This window comes from Pogona vitticeps, chromosome 5 (genome assembly GCF_051106095.1).
Source record: "Pogona vitticeps strain Pit_001003342236 chromosome 5, PviZW2.1, whole genome shotgun sequence".
Classification (NCBI taxonomy): Eukaryota; Metazoa; Chordata; class Lepidosauria; order Squamata; family Agamidae; genus Pogona; species Pogona vitticeps.
This window is the reverse complement of record NC_135787.1, coordinates 92510102-92529899: the sequence shown is the minus strand read 5'-3', so window position 1 is coordinate 92529899 and position 19798 is coordinate 92510102. Positions and strand designations below refer to the sequence as shown.

The 19798-nt window shown below is 44.7% G+C and overlaps 2 protein-coding genes across 2 annotated transcripts in view; one reads left to right on the top strand and one right to left on the bottom strand.

The window, feature by feature from the left end:
- SLC2A9 (solute carrier family 2 member 9) overlaps positions 1–19798 on the bottom strand; it is a 203114-nt gene that overhangs the window by 79681 nt on the left and 103635 nt on the right. The window lies entirely within an intron of this gene.
- On the top strand, positions 13312–18990 carry LOC140706556 (uncharacterized). Its single transcript, XM_078394076.1, has 2 exons — positions 13312–15605; positions 18222–18990. Exons 1-2 carry the CDS (start codon positions 13698–13700, stop codon positions 18858–18860), a joined length of 2547 nt encoding a protein of 848 aa, XP_078250202.1. The 5' UTR covers positions 13312–13697; the 3' UTR covers positions 18861–18990.

Below are 19798 nucleotides of genomic sequence, written 5' to 3'. Positions count from 1 at the left end.
TTCAATCCGTAGAGCATGATCGCCAACTGCTCTGTATGGACTAGACCGAATTGGTTGATTATCAGTAGTGATGATTTCATGACTGACCAAATTTGTGTAACCTGGCTTATCTGAAAAAACATCTTGATACTTTTCTAGGATTTGGTACAGCTTTTCCTTCTGGAGTGAAGTACCTGTCAAAACAAGATTGTCAGACCAAGTACCAGCATCTTCTAATTCAGCTATCATATCTACAGGCTCATTTTCAGACTGGTGACAAGCCACATTATATTGCAAAACCATTGCAGTTCTGTCTTTATACAATTTCAAACTATTGACATGGTAAATTACAGGCTTTTTATCAGAATTCAACATTTTTACTAAATAATTGTTATTCCCCAGTTTCTGTACCACTTCCCCTGGACCTTCCCAGACAACTTCTAACTTAGAAGGTCTGAGGGGGTTTAAAACAAGAACCAAATCTCCCACAGCAAATTCCCTGTGCCTGGAATGTCTGTCATGGTAGAGTTTCTGGGCTGATTGAGCATTTAGCAAATTGTCCTTAGCCAATTCTTGCACAGCTAAAAGTTTTTCTTGCAGATTTCTGACAAAATCAGCAACTGGAACTGTGCTGCTTTTCACCACACCTTCCCAATCAGATTTCAGGAAATCCAAAGGTCCTTGTAGATTCCTCCCAAATACCACTTCACTTGGAGAGAAACCACCAAGAGAAGAATGAGCAGAACTTCGATAAGCAAATAAAGCAAATGGTAACAGTTCGTCCCAAATGTTACCATACACCTGTACCATGGTCTTGATCATCCTCAGTAAGGTTTGTTGACCTCTCTCAATTAACCCATGACTTTCAGGATGATAGGCGGAGCTAAATTTTATTTCTATTCCACTAAGTTCACAAATTTTGTCCATTAAGGAGCTACGAAACGCCCCCGCCTGATCGCAAATTATCTGAGATGGTACTCCAATACGTGAGCACAAGTCTATGATGATGCGTGCGATGGTGGAAGCTTTTAGATTGCTCAAAGCATAGGCCTCAATCCATCTACTAGCTTGGCAGATGAAAGAAATGATGTATTTCTTCTTAGACTTAGTTGGAATAAAAGGTCCCATGACATCCATTTGCAAACACTGGAAAACTTGATCAGGTATCTCCATCAACTACATTTCAGACTTTGTTTTATCTGTCTGATGACCAGTCCTTTGGCAATAGTCACAAGAACTGACATAGTCCTTCACATTTTTGTTAATACCAGGCCAATAAAAATGCTGAGAAATTCTCTTTAAAGTTTTTTGCACACCTTGTGACCACTAGATGGATCGTCATGAGCTAACTCAAGAATCCTCAGTCTGTATTCCTGTGGTACTACAAGCTGTTGTGTGGGTTGCATGTTCAAGTTTGATTTGGGATGATATTCTCTATATAAAAGTCCATTTTGGCCCCACAAAATGTGGTATTGGGTTTTGAGCATAGTCATCTGCTTGTGTTCTCAAGGAAGCTAGCGAGGGATCAGTCATCTGCTTTACTTTAAACTCAGCTGACCCCATAGGCACTGATTCCTCTATTTCTGCTTCTGTATTAGCTGCATTACCTTGTCCTGCCACTAGATGCCGCTGCTGTTCTAAGTTTGTAGTAGGGACAGCTTCATCAGAACCACCCCCAGTCTCTGCTTTTTGGCTTTGGGAACGGGTGACCACCTTAACAGTAAGACCTTCTTGTCTTTGCTTGAAATTCAAATAGGTGAGGTCATTTCCCAGCAAGAAGTCAGGTTTTCCCTCATGAGTGAGGCAAAGTTTAGTACCACGCCAATTTTTGAACGATAATTCCACGAACGCGAGAGGAATATGTTGTTCTCCCGCCTCTCCTGAACCATAGGTCGTAATGGGTAACCTTAAATTGTCCAAAATCAGCTCTGGGTGCAAAAATTTTCGGGATATGGAAGAAAGTTCAGCACCAGAATCACTATAAGAATTTAAAACCACCTGACCTTCATCAGTATGCAAAATCACCTCCTCAGAATAAGTCTTCATAGCCCATTCCTTCTGAGATTCAGGGATCACACAACCTGGGTCCATCAGGGTATACTTTTTCCCCTGTGGAGTCTGTCTCATAGTTCCTAATTCTTCTCCTCCACGAACATCTAATATTTGAGGCACATAGTAGTTTACCGCTGCCTGTCTATCACTGGTTATTGAAGCGGTAGTACTCACACTGGGTTGATTCTGTCTAGGCACTGTACCCATAACAGATTGGCTTTGAGTTGGTACTTGTTGGCTCTCTAAGGTGTTAGGGCTTACCAGAGATACTTTGGGCATGCCTCCCTTGGATTTGCGTGGCGCAGGTACCGGTGTTCTAACATCTGACTTCCTAGCTTGACTAGGGGGTCCTTGAGATTGTCCACAGTCCTTTTGTAGATGAGGGCCCCCGCATTTGAAACAGGAAAAAGTGGGTCTGTTTTGATTTGGAGCTAAACTCCTGCGCTGATCATTTGTAGTCTGCCTATACTCTTGATAGTAAGGCTTTTTAAAATCAGGCTGGCTTTGTCTCTTAGGTGCCTCTGCCACAACCCTGGCTCTAGGCGCTGGTTCAGGCTTCCTAAACGATAACATTTCGTCAGTCCTCAGCGCAAGGGATTGGAGTTCTTTAAATTCTCTCTCCAGCAAAGAGCTCCTCAACTCTAAAGGAACCAAGTTCATAAATTGCTCCATGAACAATGCCTTTCTCACATCTGCTACAGATCTGATTTTCAAAGAGTCCAGCCATTGGTCTCCTAAAAATTCCAGCCTGTCAGCTAAAGCTGCATAACTCTCATTAGGCAGTTTCTTGATTTTTCTAAAATTCTGCCTCAGTAGCTCTTTTGTATAACCAAATCGTTGTTTAATAACCCAAACTAATTCAGACCAATCATAATCTTCCTCAGTCACTTTGGCTAATATTGTGGCCAACTGTCCAGAAACTTGTGTACGCAGTAACTTAACATACCAGTCTCTAGATATCTCCAAATCTTGGCAAGATTGCTTGAAATTCTTAAGGAAGCTCAACACACAATCGCCCTCCTGGTATCTGGGCAGACTCCCCCTATCCACACTGGCTATAGAGTCTTTAATTTTCTGTTTAGCCTTTCTCTGTTCTTGCAGCTCTTGCACTTTCTGCTCTCTGCATTTAGTTTTTACTTTCTCAGCCTGATTCAAAGTGTTAACAAACTCCTTTTGGGTCCTCACTAGATCTGCAACCAGCTGGGTTAACTCCTCAGACGCATGCCTCGGTGTGGTTGGATTACGCCCCCCCGCACCAGATGGATTCTCACCAACGGGTTCCTCTGTAGGTCGGGGTTGGGGACGTTGCTCCTCCGATCGCCCTCTGGAATTTCTCCTGCTTGGAATAGGTAGTGGGTCAAACTCCCGAGGGTACCCACCAATTTGTAAATCCAATTGGTCTTCTTCTCCTTCTTCAACCAAATCTTCAACAATAGATTGCTCCTCGTCAACATCAGATTCCTCCATCAGCAACCGCAATTCGCTGGATGTTTTCCTCTGGCCAGTTCTCCTCTCAGTAACAAAACTGCCGCTCTGTGCCATGCTGACTGCTTCCAGCCGCTGAGCTGTAAACCTCCCACTGCTTCGGCATTCAATTACCGCCAGTCATAAAACTCCCCTGAAAACCCTGATAAGGTGCTGTAACCTAGCTGTGCTTAGCAATGAAAAAGCTCACTTTAGAAATTTACACTTAGTCCTTTAACAGAATTCGCCCCCACAACTGACCCTTCTCAGCCAGGGCTTCAGTTGAAAAGAAAATAGAGCAGAGAAAAAACATTTAAACAGTTAGCAGAACAACCCACGCTGTGTTGCTGCACTGTTCAAACTGAAACCAGTCCGTGCCTGACCCTTGGCTTCAATCTACCACAGCATCTGGATAAATCCAAAGCAAACTGTGTAAAAAGAAAGCACGGGGGTAACACTACTGCAATCAGGTTATAAATCAGGCCCGTGACTCATCCCACCGCGGCCACCATGTCAGTAATTGGTCTCATAAATGAGATCAAAAACCACGAAACAGGAAAACCCAGGCTTCCCTCACTCCCGATTAAAGTGAACTGCTTGAGTCAACACAGTTCCGGGACATGAACTCTTGGACACCCTGTATTTAAGTCTGTTTCGATTTTACTAAAAAGAAACCACTTAATACTGTATCTTTACTGTTCAGTGACTCAATCTTGGTAACGTAAGGCCAAATTCATTATCTATAGGGAAACTGTTCTGTTCAAAGGACTAGAAAGGCCAATTATTAAACAACATGAGTTTATTTAAGTGAACAAAGAAAACATTTCTCTACAATTTCATTTCTAAACATCAGCATAACGTACAGCACCTTCTATAAAACTTAACTATTGAAACAAAACAAAATCTAAACTATAAACTAAGGAAAATAAACTATATTCTTACGCAGTCCATATTGTTAAATCAGGTCCCTTCATCTGGATCAAAGATATTCAGCGCCATGTTTTCAGATACCTAAAACTCTCTTCTTCTCCTCTCCCTCTCTAGAGTCCCTTTTTTCCAACTTCTTGTAAATTTCTGCAATCTGCCCCTTCCTGACATACTCGACCAATCACGCAGGAAGGAATTAACATAGGGTACGCCCTACTTTCTCACCAACCACAAAGAATTGTTTATAATTCAGGTTAGACATATTTTGACTCTGCTGTGTTTTTCTCTCCAGCTGCAGCGATAAGCTTGGCGACATGAAGCTGAAAATAACTACTAGTAATTTTCCAGAACTTAGCCTGTGTCAGACTCAAAATGGATTTCTCTATGGTTAAAACATGACTACATAACCCATCTCTAATTAGAAAAATACATTTCATCACAATCATTAGTGTTTACACTATGTAACCAGTTAATTGCTGCTAGTTACTGTAGTTAGTTTGCCAAAAATGGGAACAGAATCACTGTTCCGGATTTTTGGGGCTCAAGGTGGTAGCATGTCATGGTTTAGGTCACTGGTTCTTAACCTTGGGTTACTCAGGAGTTTTGGACTGCAACTCCCAGAAGCCTTTACCACCAACTGTGCTGGCTGGGGTTTCTGGGAGTTGCAGTTCAAAAACATCTGAGTAACAAAGGTTAAGAACCACTGGTTTAGGTTATTGAAGCTAGAATGTAATTTCTAAATGGGATTTGTAGTCATGGAATTGTGTAGAAGGAATCCATCCTAGTCTGTGTGTCATGAAACTAGATGCTTCGAGAAGCTGGCTTTTTCTTAGAGCTAGTTGGAATTTCCCATGTAGCAGCCTTGGCCAGAGATGATAATGACCAAAGACATAACATTGAAGAAGAATGTCAACAACACCTACAATCCCATGAGAAAAGGAGGTGGAGAGAGATGAGCAGTCCTTCGTCCTGATTGGCTTACGTCAGTGGAAAGTGAAGAAGAAGGTGGTTCCAGCTTGTGAAGAAAATGACAGGATGGTGTGTGAGAGAGAGACCTTTTGAAAACCTTTTTTGATTTTTGGATTTTACCTTGGATTATGGATTTTTGAATGGACTCTGGAGTTCCCATTGCTATTGCTAGGATGTAGTTCATAGCAAAGGATTGAGAAAGGGGGGCTCACCCACCTTTCTGGATAGTAGAGTTTTCTTATTTTATTTTTATAGCTGGGATTTGTTATATTTCCAACTACCTTATGTTACAAACAGCTATGATGTCACCTGTCCTTCAAGGTTTAGGCTGGAGTGTTAACATCCAATGGTGGTCGGAAGGCGGGACATCAGGGGGAGGAGCTGGGATATATAGGGGTGTGTATGTGTGTGAGGGTCAGATCAGGATCTGTGAGTGTTGAGATGAGATAGTGATCAGATTGTGTGGAGATATGAGTCTGTGTGAGCTAGAGCCTTTCTTTATGTGATTACCTGATTTATTTGCTATACCAATCTTAATGTACCAATCAATAAACTTTAGTTATTTTGTTTGAAATCCATTCTGGCCTGAAGATACTTATTGCAGGGAATGGTTGGTGGCAGACTACCAGAAGAGTAACAGTGGAGTGACGTAGCGACCTTCCTTTGTGAGGTAGAAGGAGGCCGTTACACCTTAGTTTATGGAAATGTATTTAAATGCTATCCTTTGCAACAAACTGAATACCTCTAAATCTTTATTTTTCTAATAAAACAATAATACTTAAAAAGTTATGTTTGGTCTTTTGAGCAGATAACATGCTTAATTACTTTTTCTATTTAGGCCACAAGTATGCTACTAAGTACCTGAGTTTTGTTGGTCTTGGCAGACTCTGAGACTCATGGTTTTATCTTTGGTTTTCTAAGTTAATTGTTAAGTGGGAACAGACCTGCGAAAAAGGATGGCAGTGGGACAGCCTGGCTGTAAGAAGGACTCATTACAGCTTTTATAGGGGTACGCTGAACCCAAGACCCTCTCTGTTCCAGCCCCAGCATTCTCTTAGGAGAGCTGAGTGCTTACAGGGCCGACTAGAGCTGGGGCTACTGGAGAAGCCAGCAGCAGTAAACCAATGCTGCAGGTCAAGCCAGGGGCAAGGGAGCAGTCTGGAGAGACAGCAGTCCAAGTCCTGGAGGACGAAGACCAAGCATGACCTGCAGCAAGGGTAAGGGCAGCTCAGGAGAGCTGGAGCCTAGCTATTCACTCTGAAGATGCACCCAGCCTGAGGACAAGAGCCACATCAACTCAGTTCCTGTCTATAATAGATATGATAATCAGACTCTAAAATAGATATGATAATCAGATAATCAGACAGAATCTTTAGCTGTTCAGAGAGGCATGTGGAACACCCTCGCAGAGATGGAGTACAGGAACCAGAGAGGGTTAGCTGTTTCTGAGCAGTGGTTGGGTTTACCATCCAGAGAAGGCTGCACTTCCAGCACCTGATGACATTGTTTGGGGCCAGCCTGAGTTCGGGTACTCAGAGGCAGAGGACATTATAAGAGGTTTCCACCTCCAGGTAGGAGCATTGGCATCTCCCAGACTGCAAGAAGTTAGCCCTCAGCTACCCAACAAGGAATACTTTCCATCACCAGATGACTTCATAAGAGGTCCAGTGGCTCTAGAGGGGTGAGTCTCAAGGGGGATTCATGTTCTGGGGAGCAGCACAGCCAACTCTCGGACCACGAGGAATTAATTCTCCACAAGCCCAGGAGCAAGCCAGTGAGGACAAAGGAATATAAACTTCTCAGTTCACCCCCACTAACCCTTTCCAACCCAGCATGTTTGGAGCTTCCATCGAGAAGAAGGGTTTACCCAGCAGACCCAATGGAATTTAGAATACAAAGTTGTGGATCCAGAGAGTTTGATTTCAAGAGAGCGAGCAAAATGGGCTGCAAGGTAATTCAGTGAGCACATAAAAATACAAATGCTAAAACCTCTAAAATAAGCTTTCCCTGCGTCCCAAACATTAGCAATTCCAGTATCTTGAGACTTGTTTATTTTGAAAAAGAATTCCAGCTCTTTTTAAATTTTCTTCAAGCTTTCCTCATTCTTCAATATAGGCATGTTTAATCTCCATATATCTCTTCTTTGTTGCTGACCCAGAGTCATCCAAAGCAGATTATAATCTGCATAGGTATTTGGGAGGATCTCAATATCTCCCACTTGTTGACTTAAGTCTGCAGACATTCAACATTTGTCTATTCTGGACCAAGATTGTGTCTGTTTGAATAGAAGGTAAAATCCTTTCTATGGGGAAATCTAGTTCTCCATATGTCAATTAATATTAGCTCTACTGGCATTTCCAAAAATTCCTTTGGAATTACATTTCTTTCTCTCTCTTCCCTTTTTCCCCATCAATCTTGTTTGTCAATTATCGCATTAAAACCTCCAATTATACAAATTTCCAGTCTTAGAATTAACTTCTTTTTAAGTTCTTCATGAAAATTTCCTTGATTTTCATCTGAAGCATAAATATTCATAATCATTATTCCCCCCGCAGCGTTTTGTACCCTAACCATCAGAATTCGTCCATCTTTGGATGCATATATCAATTATGGATCCAAATCCTTTTTTATATAGGTAGCTACTTCTCTTTTCTTTTGTTGATCAGCTGCTATAAAGACAATATCTATTTTTGACTTTTCTAACAGGTGTCTGTCTTTGTCTTTAATATGTGTCTCTTGAATGCAAGTTATTCATGCTTTGACCTTGATCAATTTACTGAAAATTAACTTCTGATGATGCTGTTAACGTGCTACATTCAATATGCCAGCAAGTTTGGAAAACTCAACAGGGGCCAGAGGACTGGAAAAGATCAGTCTACATCCCAATCCCAAAGAAGGACACTGCCAAAGAATGCTCCAACTACAGTGGACCCTTGACTTACAGACAGCTCGACTTACAGACTTTTCCAGTTATAGACTTCTCTGGCCGCAAAATTTAGGTTCGACTTGCAGCCAGATAATCGACCTACAGACCAGAAAAAAGCCAAAATGGAACAAAAATGGAACAAAAATGGCCTGTTACAGAATTAATTGGTTTTCAATGTATTGTAGGTCAATGGAGACTCGACCTACAGACTTTTCAACCTGCAGCCACCATTCCAATACAGTGGGGTCTCGACTTACGAACATAATCCATATTGGAAGGCAGTTCTCAGGTTGAAAAGTTCTTAAGTCGAATCTGCATTTCCCATAGGAATGCATTGAAAACCATTTAATCCGTATCTGCTCTTTTCGTCCATAGAAACTAATGGGAAGCTGCTATTCCACCTTCTGCCACTAGAGGGGGATATTTTTTCTTTTTTTCTTTTAACCTAAGATGACTTAGCTTTTAAAAAAAGGGGGGGAAAGAGTTCGTAACTCGAATCTAAGTTCGTAAGTCGAGTCCATATAGTCCTATGAGAGCGGTTCGTAAGTCGAAACGTTCGTATGTCGAGCCGTTCGTAAGTCGAGACCCCACTGTATGGATTAATTCCGTAAGTAGAGGGTCCACTGTACCGTACAATTGCACTCATTTCACATGCTGGCAAGGTTATGCTCAAAATCCTAAAAGGTAGCCTTCAGCAGTATGTGGACCGAGAACTCCCAGAAGTACAAGCTAGATTTCGAAGGGGCAGAGAAACTAGAGACCAAATTGCTAACATGCAATTTGAGGGAATTTAATCCATTCACATTTACCAATAAAATCCTAGTTTGGTTGGACATCTTGTGAGTGCTTACTACCATCTTTTTCTCTTGCTTACTGTTTACATCTTGTTGTCATCCGAGAGGTGGGTTTCTTCCAATCTGCTTGTCCAGTCTCTTCCTCCTTACTTTCTTCTTCTAAAATTCGTAATTCTTCATCACTTAACTGGAGTTTGTCTTCCATCTCTTTCAGGAATGCTTTAGCCTTCATTATGATATGTAGGTATACCTCTTGGAATCCAGATTTATACAGACCACCTCTGGAGTAAGCCAGGTAAAGAGAATACCTTTTTGTGTCAGTACGTTGGTCAGAAATGCGTATTCTTGTCTTTTTTGCTGCATAGCCCGGGGCACATGTTTTAGGACTCTGATCTCTGTTCCTTTAATTTTAAGCTTGTTATCTCTACTCATTTTCAATAATTTGTCTTTTATTGTCATTTTCAGGTATTTAACATTCACTTCCGTGTATAACCTAATTTTCTGGTATATATAGTACCCAGTCTGTAGGCTTTCAGTATTGATTTTTGGAATTCTTCAGGCTTCATTTCAATTTGTGGGGCTAATTCATGACTTAGTAGATTCTCTAAGTCTTCGGCTTCTTCCTCTTGAATATTTTGAAGACTTAGGTAATATGATGTCCATTCCATTTCCAAGTACATCAGGCATTTCTGATCTGAAAGTCTCTCCTTTGTCTCTTCCATTTCATGTTCCAGTTCCATTACATGTTTTCTGCTGCTCCCACTGCTTGGGTGAAATGGTCTATCTTCTGCATATTTTTTCAATTTCTGTTTTGAGGCTTGACATTTCTGCTTTAATCTCTAAGGTCTGAGATTTCATCTGCTCCGTCAGTTGTTTGATGATATGGGTTTGAATGTCTTGCATATAATTCTTAGAAGGATCTTGGGTTACTAATTTTGATAAACCTGTCGCTTGTCCTGGAGAATCATCTTTTCTCTTGGCCATCTCTGTAACTTAGAGATGACCTTTGCTTAAGACAAGACTCTATATTAAAAACAGGATTGTATTTAGCCCTTTCTCCTGAATTTACCCTTAAATTTCTCACTTCATATAAAACCTGGCCATATTACACAGTATATACTCATAACATAGCCTTGTCCTAATAGTTCAGACTTTCATAAATTAGCTATGTAACTTCAGCTTTCCCAACTCCCAGCAAGGCAGATTTATTCTTTGCCTCTTAATCATTTTATATATAATCTCCCTCTAATTTCCTTCAGTTAATCCCTATTCTAACAATAATATTCTCAGGCATTTAATGTTTATTATATAAACTCATAGGCAGACTAGAGGTGGAAAAATAATTTCTCATTTTCAGTTTCTTTACTGTGTGATGCAGATTTTAAAAACAGCTAGGACTTAAAATGTAGAATATCTCCAGTACTAATCTGTTCATTTGCTATCTTTCTTTTAAGTCAGGGGTCAGGGAACTTTTTACATTTTACCCCCCCCCAAAAAAATTATATACGCCGACATTACCCCCTTGATTCGAATAGAAAGAAATCATACATTATTTGAATTTAAAATATTATTAAATCTACACAGGCTGTGTACCAAACTAGCAGAATGCAACAGATTTGATAAATATGTGCACTATTTTTGCTAGAACACATTGCACTCCAGCCATGGTGTGTAGTAAGGTGTCCAACATTCCTAGCAAGTTGCATTAAATTTTTGCTAGCTCGCAGAGGATTTAATCATCATCAGTGGCTGCCAGAGTGGTGCTAGCAATGAAATGCTTGCTAGAGACAGCCAACACAGAATTGGGAGGGCTTTCCCTACCACTATAATCATTCTATGTGTGGTGTGTAAAAAGGAACAAACCAGGCTAAAGGTCATGTCACCCACTCTGGTGCCACAGCCCAGTATCAAAGGACCAGTGTGCTTTTTTTAATCATTATCAATGGAAAACTCAGCAGTGGCCAGAGGATTGGAAAAGATCAGTCTACATCCCAATCCCAAAGAAGGGAAGTGCCAAAGAATGCTCCAACTACTGTACAATTGCACTCATTTCATGCGCTAGCAAGGTTATGCTCAGAATCCTACAAGATAGGCTTCAGCAGTATGTGGACCAAGAACTCCCAGAAGTACAAGCTGGATTTTGAAGGGGCAGAAAAACTAGAGACCAAATTGCTAACATGTACAGGATTATGGAGAAAGCCAGAGAGTTCCAGAAAAACATCTACTTCTGCTACATTGACTACGCAAAAGCATAGCAGAAAGTGAGGAGGGCTTAAAGAACCTCTTAATGAGGGTGAAAGAGGAGAGCACAAAAAATGGTCTGAAGCTCAACATCAAAACAACTAAGATCATGGCCACTGGTCCCATCACCTCCTGGCAAAGAGGAGAAGAGATGGAGGCAGTGACAGAGTTTACTTTCTTGGACTTCATGATTACTGAAGAGGGTGACAGCAGCCACGAAATTCAAAGACATCTGCTTCTTGGAAGGAAAGCAATGATAAACCTTAAAAAGCCACCCTTTCCCTCCCCTGCCTTAATTCAAGCTTTCACTTTTGCTTGCCTGTTCTTTTTCCTAGTTTTGAGTCAGTCTCTCTCACTCACTCTCTCTCTCACACACATACACATCCATATCCATCCATCCATCCACACACACACCCTCCCTCCATTTTCTCCATACATTTAAATAAGGTTGATGAAGCCCTCGGTCTCTCGCACCTTCCTTCCCTCTTTCCCTCGTTAAATTGATCCTTTTCTTCCTCCTGTTTGTTTGCAGTTATTTCCAGAGGAAGCAGTCATTCAGACGCCCCAGATTGATTGATTGCCCAGGGCTAACCAATCAAGCAGGCATATCTCTGATCTCTGAAAGAACGAGGATTTACAAGCGTCCTGCTGCAAGCAAGGAAGTAACAGGGAGAGGTGGCTTACAATTTGAGGTTTGTCTGCAGAGGATGGGGGTGAGAGGGAGGGGGTAGCACTATGCTCATTACCCCCAAGATTTTCACCTTTACCCCATTTGGGGTAATTTACCCTTGTTTCCCGACCACTGCTTTAAGTACTCTTTGGTTGTTTTATTACTTTATTTATGGTTTATTGCCAAACAAAGCTCCTTTGCTGCTCTCTGGCTGGTCTCAACTTTCTTCCGCAAGCAGCTGCTTGTTAAACAAGCATGCCAGGCTCCAAACACAAACATACTCAACTAGTCAAAGCAAAATTGATCTGCACTGCTTATAAAGGCTCAAAGGTCAGTGACTCACAGTCTAGAGGTCTAAGAGATCGTATCTGTATCTACACCCCTCTGTGGAAAAGTTTGCAGCTACCTTGCCATCATGCTGTCTTCTGGTCCTTGTGCTTGAGGAAGGAGATTCTCACAAAAAAATCAGATTGCTGTCTGAGATTTGTTGTCTCCAGGCCCTCCTGTGCATCAAGGTTTTGCTCTCCTGCAATGCCTTGCCCCCTTTTCATTTCTGGGGGTCTGTAAACCAGAGATTAGAGAGGTTTTCCACCAGAGCCCTGGGTTTCCCTTTGCTCTTGCTGCTGTAGCTCTGCCCCTCTAGAATATTCCAATGAAGCTCCGCGCATGTGCGGAATACCCATAGTGTGATTCACAGAGGCCACAAAAAAGAACTAGTACATATATTTGGAGACCACACTTCTATTAATGCATCCTGAAACAGCATTTGCTCTTTTTTTGCAGCCACATCACACTGTTAGCTCTTTTTCAGCTTGTGGTCTCCAGTGATTCCAGGATCCTTTCCCTGGAATTATTAAAGAATCAAGTAGTCCCCATCTTGTAACTGTGCATTTGGTTTCTTTCTCCAAGGTGTAAAACTTTACAGATATCTCTCTCTGGCATTTCATTCTAATGTTTTCAGCCGAGTGCTTAAACCTATCAAGATCTTTTTGAATTGTGTTTCTGTATTCCAGGGCATTAGCTTTTTCACCCAATTTTTTGCTACCCACAAATCTAACAAGCATTCATTGAACTCCATCATTAAAATCATTAAGAAAAATGTTGAAGAGCACTGGTCCCAGGGCAAAGCCTTGTGATACACCACTTGTTACCTCCTTCAAGTTTGAGAAGGAGACACTGATAAGCACTCTCTGAGTAGCATTCTGTAACCAGCTGTGGATCCACATAATTGTTCTGTCCAGTCCACACCTAGTTAGCCACCAAGTCAGAAATTCATGGGATACTGTGAAGGAGAAAAGAGGAGTGCGCCGTCCTCCATGGGCACACATACTGTAGAAGAGGCTGAATGCGCGGTGGGAGTGCTGATTGATATTGGACAAACGGAAGTAGTGCCAGAAAGATCGACGGAGGTGTGCTTGGTGGAGGAAGGAGGGGAGGAGCTAGACTTGATAGTGTGGGAAGAGATAAAAGGGGAGGAAAACGCGCGGGCTTTTAGGATTTGTACCGACGCGAACATAGAACGGAGCAAGAGCCGAGGGGTTCAGACGGAGCCCATGCTTGGATTCGAGACTCCCGTGGGTGTAGCGGCTGGCTTCCCTAATTTGGCAACCGGTGGAGGTCTGCTGCCGGACCCGAACTTTCCCAGAGGGCCCGAGAAGCTATACGAGCCCCTAGAATGGCTGGTAACGGTCCATCATCGCAACTACCCTGGTGGGAGGAGGGTAATACGCCCTGGACCAGAGTATCAGAAGAAGCCCCTGGAAGGGGACTGGGCGAGGCACCCTTGTTGCGGAACGGTTTGCGCCGTTCGGAGTGCCCCCCTCCGCCAGATGACCGATCGGGAGAAGTTCGGGCCGGCCCCCTATTAGGTGTTCCGGGCATGCCCTCTGATGTGCGCGCGAAGAGGTACCATTTGTTAGACGACTGTTTATTACTGGATCCGTTTGATCCCAAAGAATTGAGTTTTGTGAACAATAAACTTTCTAATGTTGGATTGTATGATGAGCCTCCGACTCTTTTTCCCGCCTATAACACCAGTGCCCCCCCGGCCAGAGAAGAACTTCCTTACACTGGCGCCCAACGTGGGGCCGGGGCGGCGGAAAAGGCGGGAAATGAAGAGTGGCGTAGATTGCAAGAAACCATGGATAGACAGGCGAAGCTTATAGAGAACCTAACGGAACAACAAACCCTGATGGCCAGACAATTAAGGACGCACGGACGAGAGGAAGACAGTAACCCCAGGGTGGCTGCTAGTGTCAGGGGAAGCTTGGTGGCCGGGCCAGCACCCATCCGGATGCAAAAGATGTCCAATACTGATGATCCGGAGGCATATCTGCATACTTTCGAGAGAGTGGCACTGGCGGCGGGGTGGCCGAGGGAGCAGTGGACCCTAATTTTGATCCCTTGTCTTACGGGACTATTGCAGGAGGTAGTGGATACCCTCAGCACACAGGAGGCCGCCCAGTACGAAACAGTGAAGAACGCGATTCTGCGCACGCTAAACCTAACCGAAGAAACGTACAGGAAGAGGTTAAGGGACCTAAAATGGAGACCAGGCTCCCATCCTCGCACAGTGGCCCAGCGAATGCGAGCCAACGCGCTTAGATGGTTGAAGCCTGGAGAACGGAGTGGCGAGCAGGTCGTGGACATGATTGTGTTGGAACAACTGGTGCAATCCCTGGGAGCCGGCGCGAAGACATGGATCCAGCGTAATAACCCGAAGACGTTGGAGAAAGCCATTTCCCTATTGGAAGATTTCAGCCTCACTGAGGAAGCAACAAAAGAGGGCAACGCCTCCTGGGCGGAGAAGACCAAACCGCGTGGCGGAGACGCTCCGCTTTCGGTTTCCAATTCGGCTGCGCGATCAGGTGCGGAGATGAGTGGACCGTCCAAGCCAAAGGGGAAGCCTTTTGAACCGTTCGGTCCCAAACCGGTGAGGCCCATCACGGTAGACCAGCGCATCTACGCACCCGGGACTGGTTGGCGTGAGGGCAAGGACGGACGGCCCATCTACAACCCGGGAACAGGGGTACGCGAAAATAGAGAGGGGCGCCCCATTTGCTTCGGATGTGGGGTCCCCGGCCACGTGAAAAGGAATTGCCCAGGGGCTGATTGCTCCTGGGTGGGACAGGGAGAGAAGCCTGTACCCACGACCACAGTGTCATCTGAACGGTGGGAGGTGGACGCGTGGGTTAATGGGGACAAAAAGAGAGCGTTAATCGATACCGGTTGTGCTAAGACTCTTGTGAGAGACTTGCAGGGCGAAAAGAAGGATGAGGGACTGACTGTGCGTTGCATTCACGGAGATTTGAAGAACTACCAAACGATTTGGGCAGACGTTAGGGTGGGAAAGGAAGAAAGAAGGATGAATGTGGGTGTGGTTCCGGGACTTTCGCGAGAGATGTTGTTGGGGAGGGATTGGGTTGGCACGCGAGACGTTAGTAAGATTAAAGAAGGGTTGCAAGGGGAAAACGCCCAGGCTGAAGATCAGTCCGATTTCTTTCAGCGAACCACGCGCGAGCAAGTAAGGACAATGCAGCAGGACGACGCGTCTCTGAGAGAACCGCTACTGGCAGCTCAACCGGTGGGCCATATTGTAAAGGGACAAAAGGGATGGGAGCTGGATCGGGGGCTATTGTATTGGGTAGATGAAGAGGGAGATCGGAAGCTTGTGGTACCCCAGAAATGGAGAAATAAGGTGATGGAGCTAGCACATGATATTCCTTTAGCAGGTCATTTGGCTGAAGAAAAAATGAGGGCCCGCGTCCGGCAAAGATTTTGGTGGCCAGAGATAGACAAAGAAATCAAGGAGTACTGCGCTTCTTGCCCACAATGTCAAAAAACACAAAGAAAGCCACCAAAAGGGGCCGAGATGATACCTATGCCGCTGATGGACCATCCCTTCCAGAGGATTGGTCTAGATATTGTAGGACCCTTGATTAAGTCTGCAGGTGGCCACACGCATATACTAGTCCTGATAGACTATGCCACCAGATACCCCGAGGCCATACCCTTAAGGTCCACCACAGCTAAGGTGATTGCTAGGGAGCTGATGCAAGTGTTTGCTCGCCTGGGGTTCCCAAAGGAGATCCTCACTGACCAAGGATCCAATTTTATGAGTCTCACCCTCAAGGAAATGTGGCGTCTGCTAGAAATTCAACCAATCCACACCGCGGTCTATCATCCACAAACCAATGGATTGGTGGAGCGTTTTAATAAAACACTGAAAGGGATGTTGAGGAAGCTGGTAATGGAAAAACCAAAGAGATGGCATCTTTTAGTGGCCCCTCTAATGTTCGCCATTCGGGAAGTACCACAGGCTTCTACGGGTTTCTCACCATTTGAGCTAATGTATGGTTGGAACCCTAGGGGCATCCTGGATTTGGTAAAAGATAAGTGGGAGGAGGGACCAGATGAAGCTCAACTTACGGTGCAACACGTAATTGAAATGCGGGAACACTTACGAACAGTGTTGGGTATTGCTAAAGACAACCTAGGGGGTGTTCAGGCCGGGCAAAAGAGAAGATATGACCAACAGGTTAGGGCCAGGGAGTTTCTGCCGGGACAGAAAGTGTTACTGTTGTTGCACTCAGAGCACGCCAAGCTCTTCGCTACTTGGCAAGGACCCTATGAAGTGGTGAGGAAGGTAGGCCCAGTAGACTATGAAATATACATGCATGACAAGTCAAAGAAAAAGAGCATTTTCCACGTCAACTTACTCAAAGAATGGAAAGAACGAGAGGCACTGTGGGGAGATGTAGAGGACGAATTCGGCCCAGATGTCCGCGTGTGCTTAAGAGATGACCTGAGTCTAGATATTGATGAGTCTCTCGACTGCCAGCAACAACGTGACCTCAGGGCCTTAGAACGCGAATTCGCTCATGTGTTCTCGGGGAAGCCAGGGGAGACTAGATTGGTTCAGCATGAAATACACACCACCCCAGGTGCCGTGGCCCGGATGGGAGATAGAACTTGGCCATACCACCTAAAGGAGTCGATTAATAAGGAGGTAGAGGAAATGTTAAAGTTGGGGGTGATCGAGCCCTCGCGTAGCCCTTGGAGGAGCTACCCAGTCTTAGTGCCCAAGCCAGACGGTCAGGTGAGGGTGTGCATTGACTTTAGGAAATTAAATGATATTTCGAAGTTCGATGCTTACCCCATGCCTAGGGTTGATGATTTGTTGGAAAAGCTGGGCGGGTCAGTCTATCTGACCTCACTAGACCTCACTAAAGGTTACTGGCAGATTCCCTTAAGGGCAGAAGACAAAGAAAAAACTGCATTCGTCACACCCAAGGGGCTGTTCCAGTTTAAAAAAATGCCATTCGGGCTGCACGGGGCAGCTGCCACTTTCCAGAGGTTAATGGACCAAGTATTGGAACCACTAAAAGACTTCGCGGGGGCATACATAGACGACATCTTGATTTATAGCAAGACCTGGGAAGAACATGTCTCCCACTTACGAAGAGTCTTAACAGAGATAGGAAAAGCAGGGTTGAAGATTAACCCCTCCAAGTGCAAGGTAGCGCGGAAGGGGGTGAAATTCTTAGGTTTTCGGGTAGAGGAAGGAAAGATCCAACCAGTGACGGATAAGGTAGACAAAGTGGTTTCTTGGACTACTCCCCGGAGTAAAAAGGAGATACAGCAGTTTTTGGGCCTGGCAGGTTACTACCGACAGTTCGTGCCGCACTTTTCAGAAGTAGCAGCTCCTCTCACTGATTTAACCAGGAAGAAGAAAACCAATCGCCTGAGTTGGGGTCCCGAAGAACAAAAATCTTTTGATACATTGAAGGAAATATTGTCAGCCTTACCCAGTAGATATGTCCCTGACTTCAGCGTCCCGTTCATCCTCCAGACGGATGCGTCAGACCGAGGGATAGGAGCGGTTTTGTCCCAAAAGAAGGGAGAGTTGGAATACCCGATAATGTATCTTAGCAAAAAGTTAAGTGAGAGGGAGAGAAAATACGCTACAATAGAAAAGGAAGCCTTGGCAGTTAAGTGGGCCATGCAGACACTGAGGTATTATTTGCTAGGGGCTCCTTTCACTCTCGTTACGGACCATGCCCCACTGCAGTGGCTGAACCAAATGAAAGATACCAATCCGCGGTTAACTCGATGGTATCTTAGTCTACAACCCTATTCTTTTCAGGTACAATACAAGAAAGGCGTAGCCCATTCTAACGCAGACTATTTCTCTCGGCAGGAAAGAGAGGAAACTGAGATGGAAGAGAGGACGGCCCACTTGGAAAGGGGGGCGTGTGAAGGAGAAAAGAGGAGTGCGCCGTCCTCCATGGGCACACATACTGTAGAAGAGGCTGAATGCGCGGTGGGAGTGCTGATTGATATTGGACAAACGGAAGTAGTGCCAGAAAGATCGACGGAGGTGTGCTTGGTGGAGGAAGGAGGGGAGGAGCTAGACTTGATAGTGTGGGAAGAGATAAAAGGGGAGGAAAACGCGCGGGCTTTTAGGATTTGTACCGACGCGAACATAGAACGGAGCAAGAGCCGAGGGGTTCAGACGGAGCCCATGCTTGGATTCGAGACTCCCGTGGGTGTAGCGGCTGGCTTCCCTAATTTGGCAACCGGTGGAGGTCTGCTGCCGGACCCGAACTTTCCCAGAGGGCCCGAGAAGCTATACGAGCCCCTAGAATGGCTGGTAACGGTCCATCATCGCAACTACCCTGGTGGGAGGAGGGTAATACGCCCTGGACCAGAGTATCAGAAGAAGCCCCTGGAAGGGGACTGGGCGAGGCACCCTTGTTGCGGAACGGTTTGCGCCGTTCGGAGTGCCCCCCTCCGCCAGATGACCAATCGGGAGAAGTTCGGGCCGGCCCCCTATTAGGTGTTCCGGGCATGCCCTCTGATGTGCGCGCGAAGAGGTACCATTTGTTAGACGACTGTTTATTACTGGATCCGTTTGATCCCAAAGAATTGAGTTTTGTGAACAATAAACTTTCTAATGTTGGATTGTATGATGAGCCTCCGACTCTTTTTCCCGCCTATAACACCAGTGCCCCCCCGGCCAGAGAAGAACTTCCTTACAGATACATTGTCGAAAGCTTTGCTGAAGTCAAGCTATATTACGTTTACAGTATTCTCACCATCTATCTGGGAGGTTACCTAAGCAAAAAATGATATAAGTTCAGTCTGGCAGGATATGTTCTTGACAAATCTGTGATAGCTTCTATGAATCAGTGCATCATTTTCAAGCTTTTTACAGCGATATAATCTGCTCCAGAATTTGCCCTGGGGATTGACGTCAGACTGATTGGTCTGTAGTTCCGGGTTCCTCCTTTTTGCCCTTTGTGCACATACGGACACCATTAACCCTCCTCCTGTCCTCTGGTGCTTCACCCATCCTCCATGATTTCAAGAAAATAATAGAGAGTGGTTCTGAGAGTTCTTCAGCCATTTCTTTCAATACTCTTGGATGCTGCCGTGGTAAAATATTCTTCAACTATTTTACTACAACTGATGGATGTTCCAATAGTTGTTGTTTAGTTGTTTAGTCGTGTCTGACTCTTCGTGACCCCATGGACCAGAGCACGCCAGGCTCTCCTGTCCTCCACTGCCTCCCGGAGTTGGGTCAAATTCATGTTGGTGGCCTCGATGACACTGTCCAACCATCTCGTTCTCTGTTGTCCCCTTTTCCTCTTGACTTCACACTTTCCTAACATCAGGGTCTTTTCCAGGGAGTCTTCTCTTCTCATGAGATGGCCAAAGTACTGGAGCCTAAGCTTCAGGATCTGTCCTTCCAGTGAGCACTCAGGGTTGATTTCC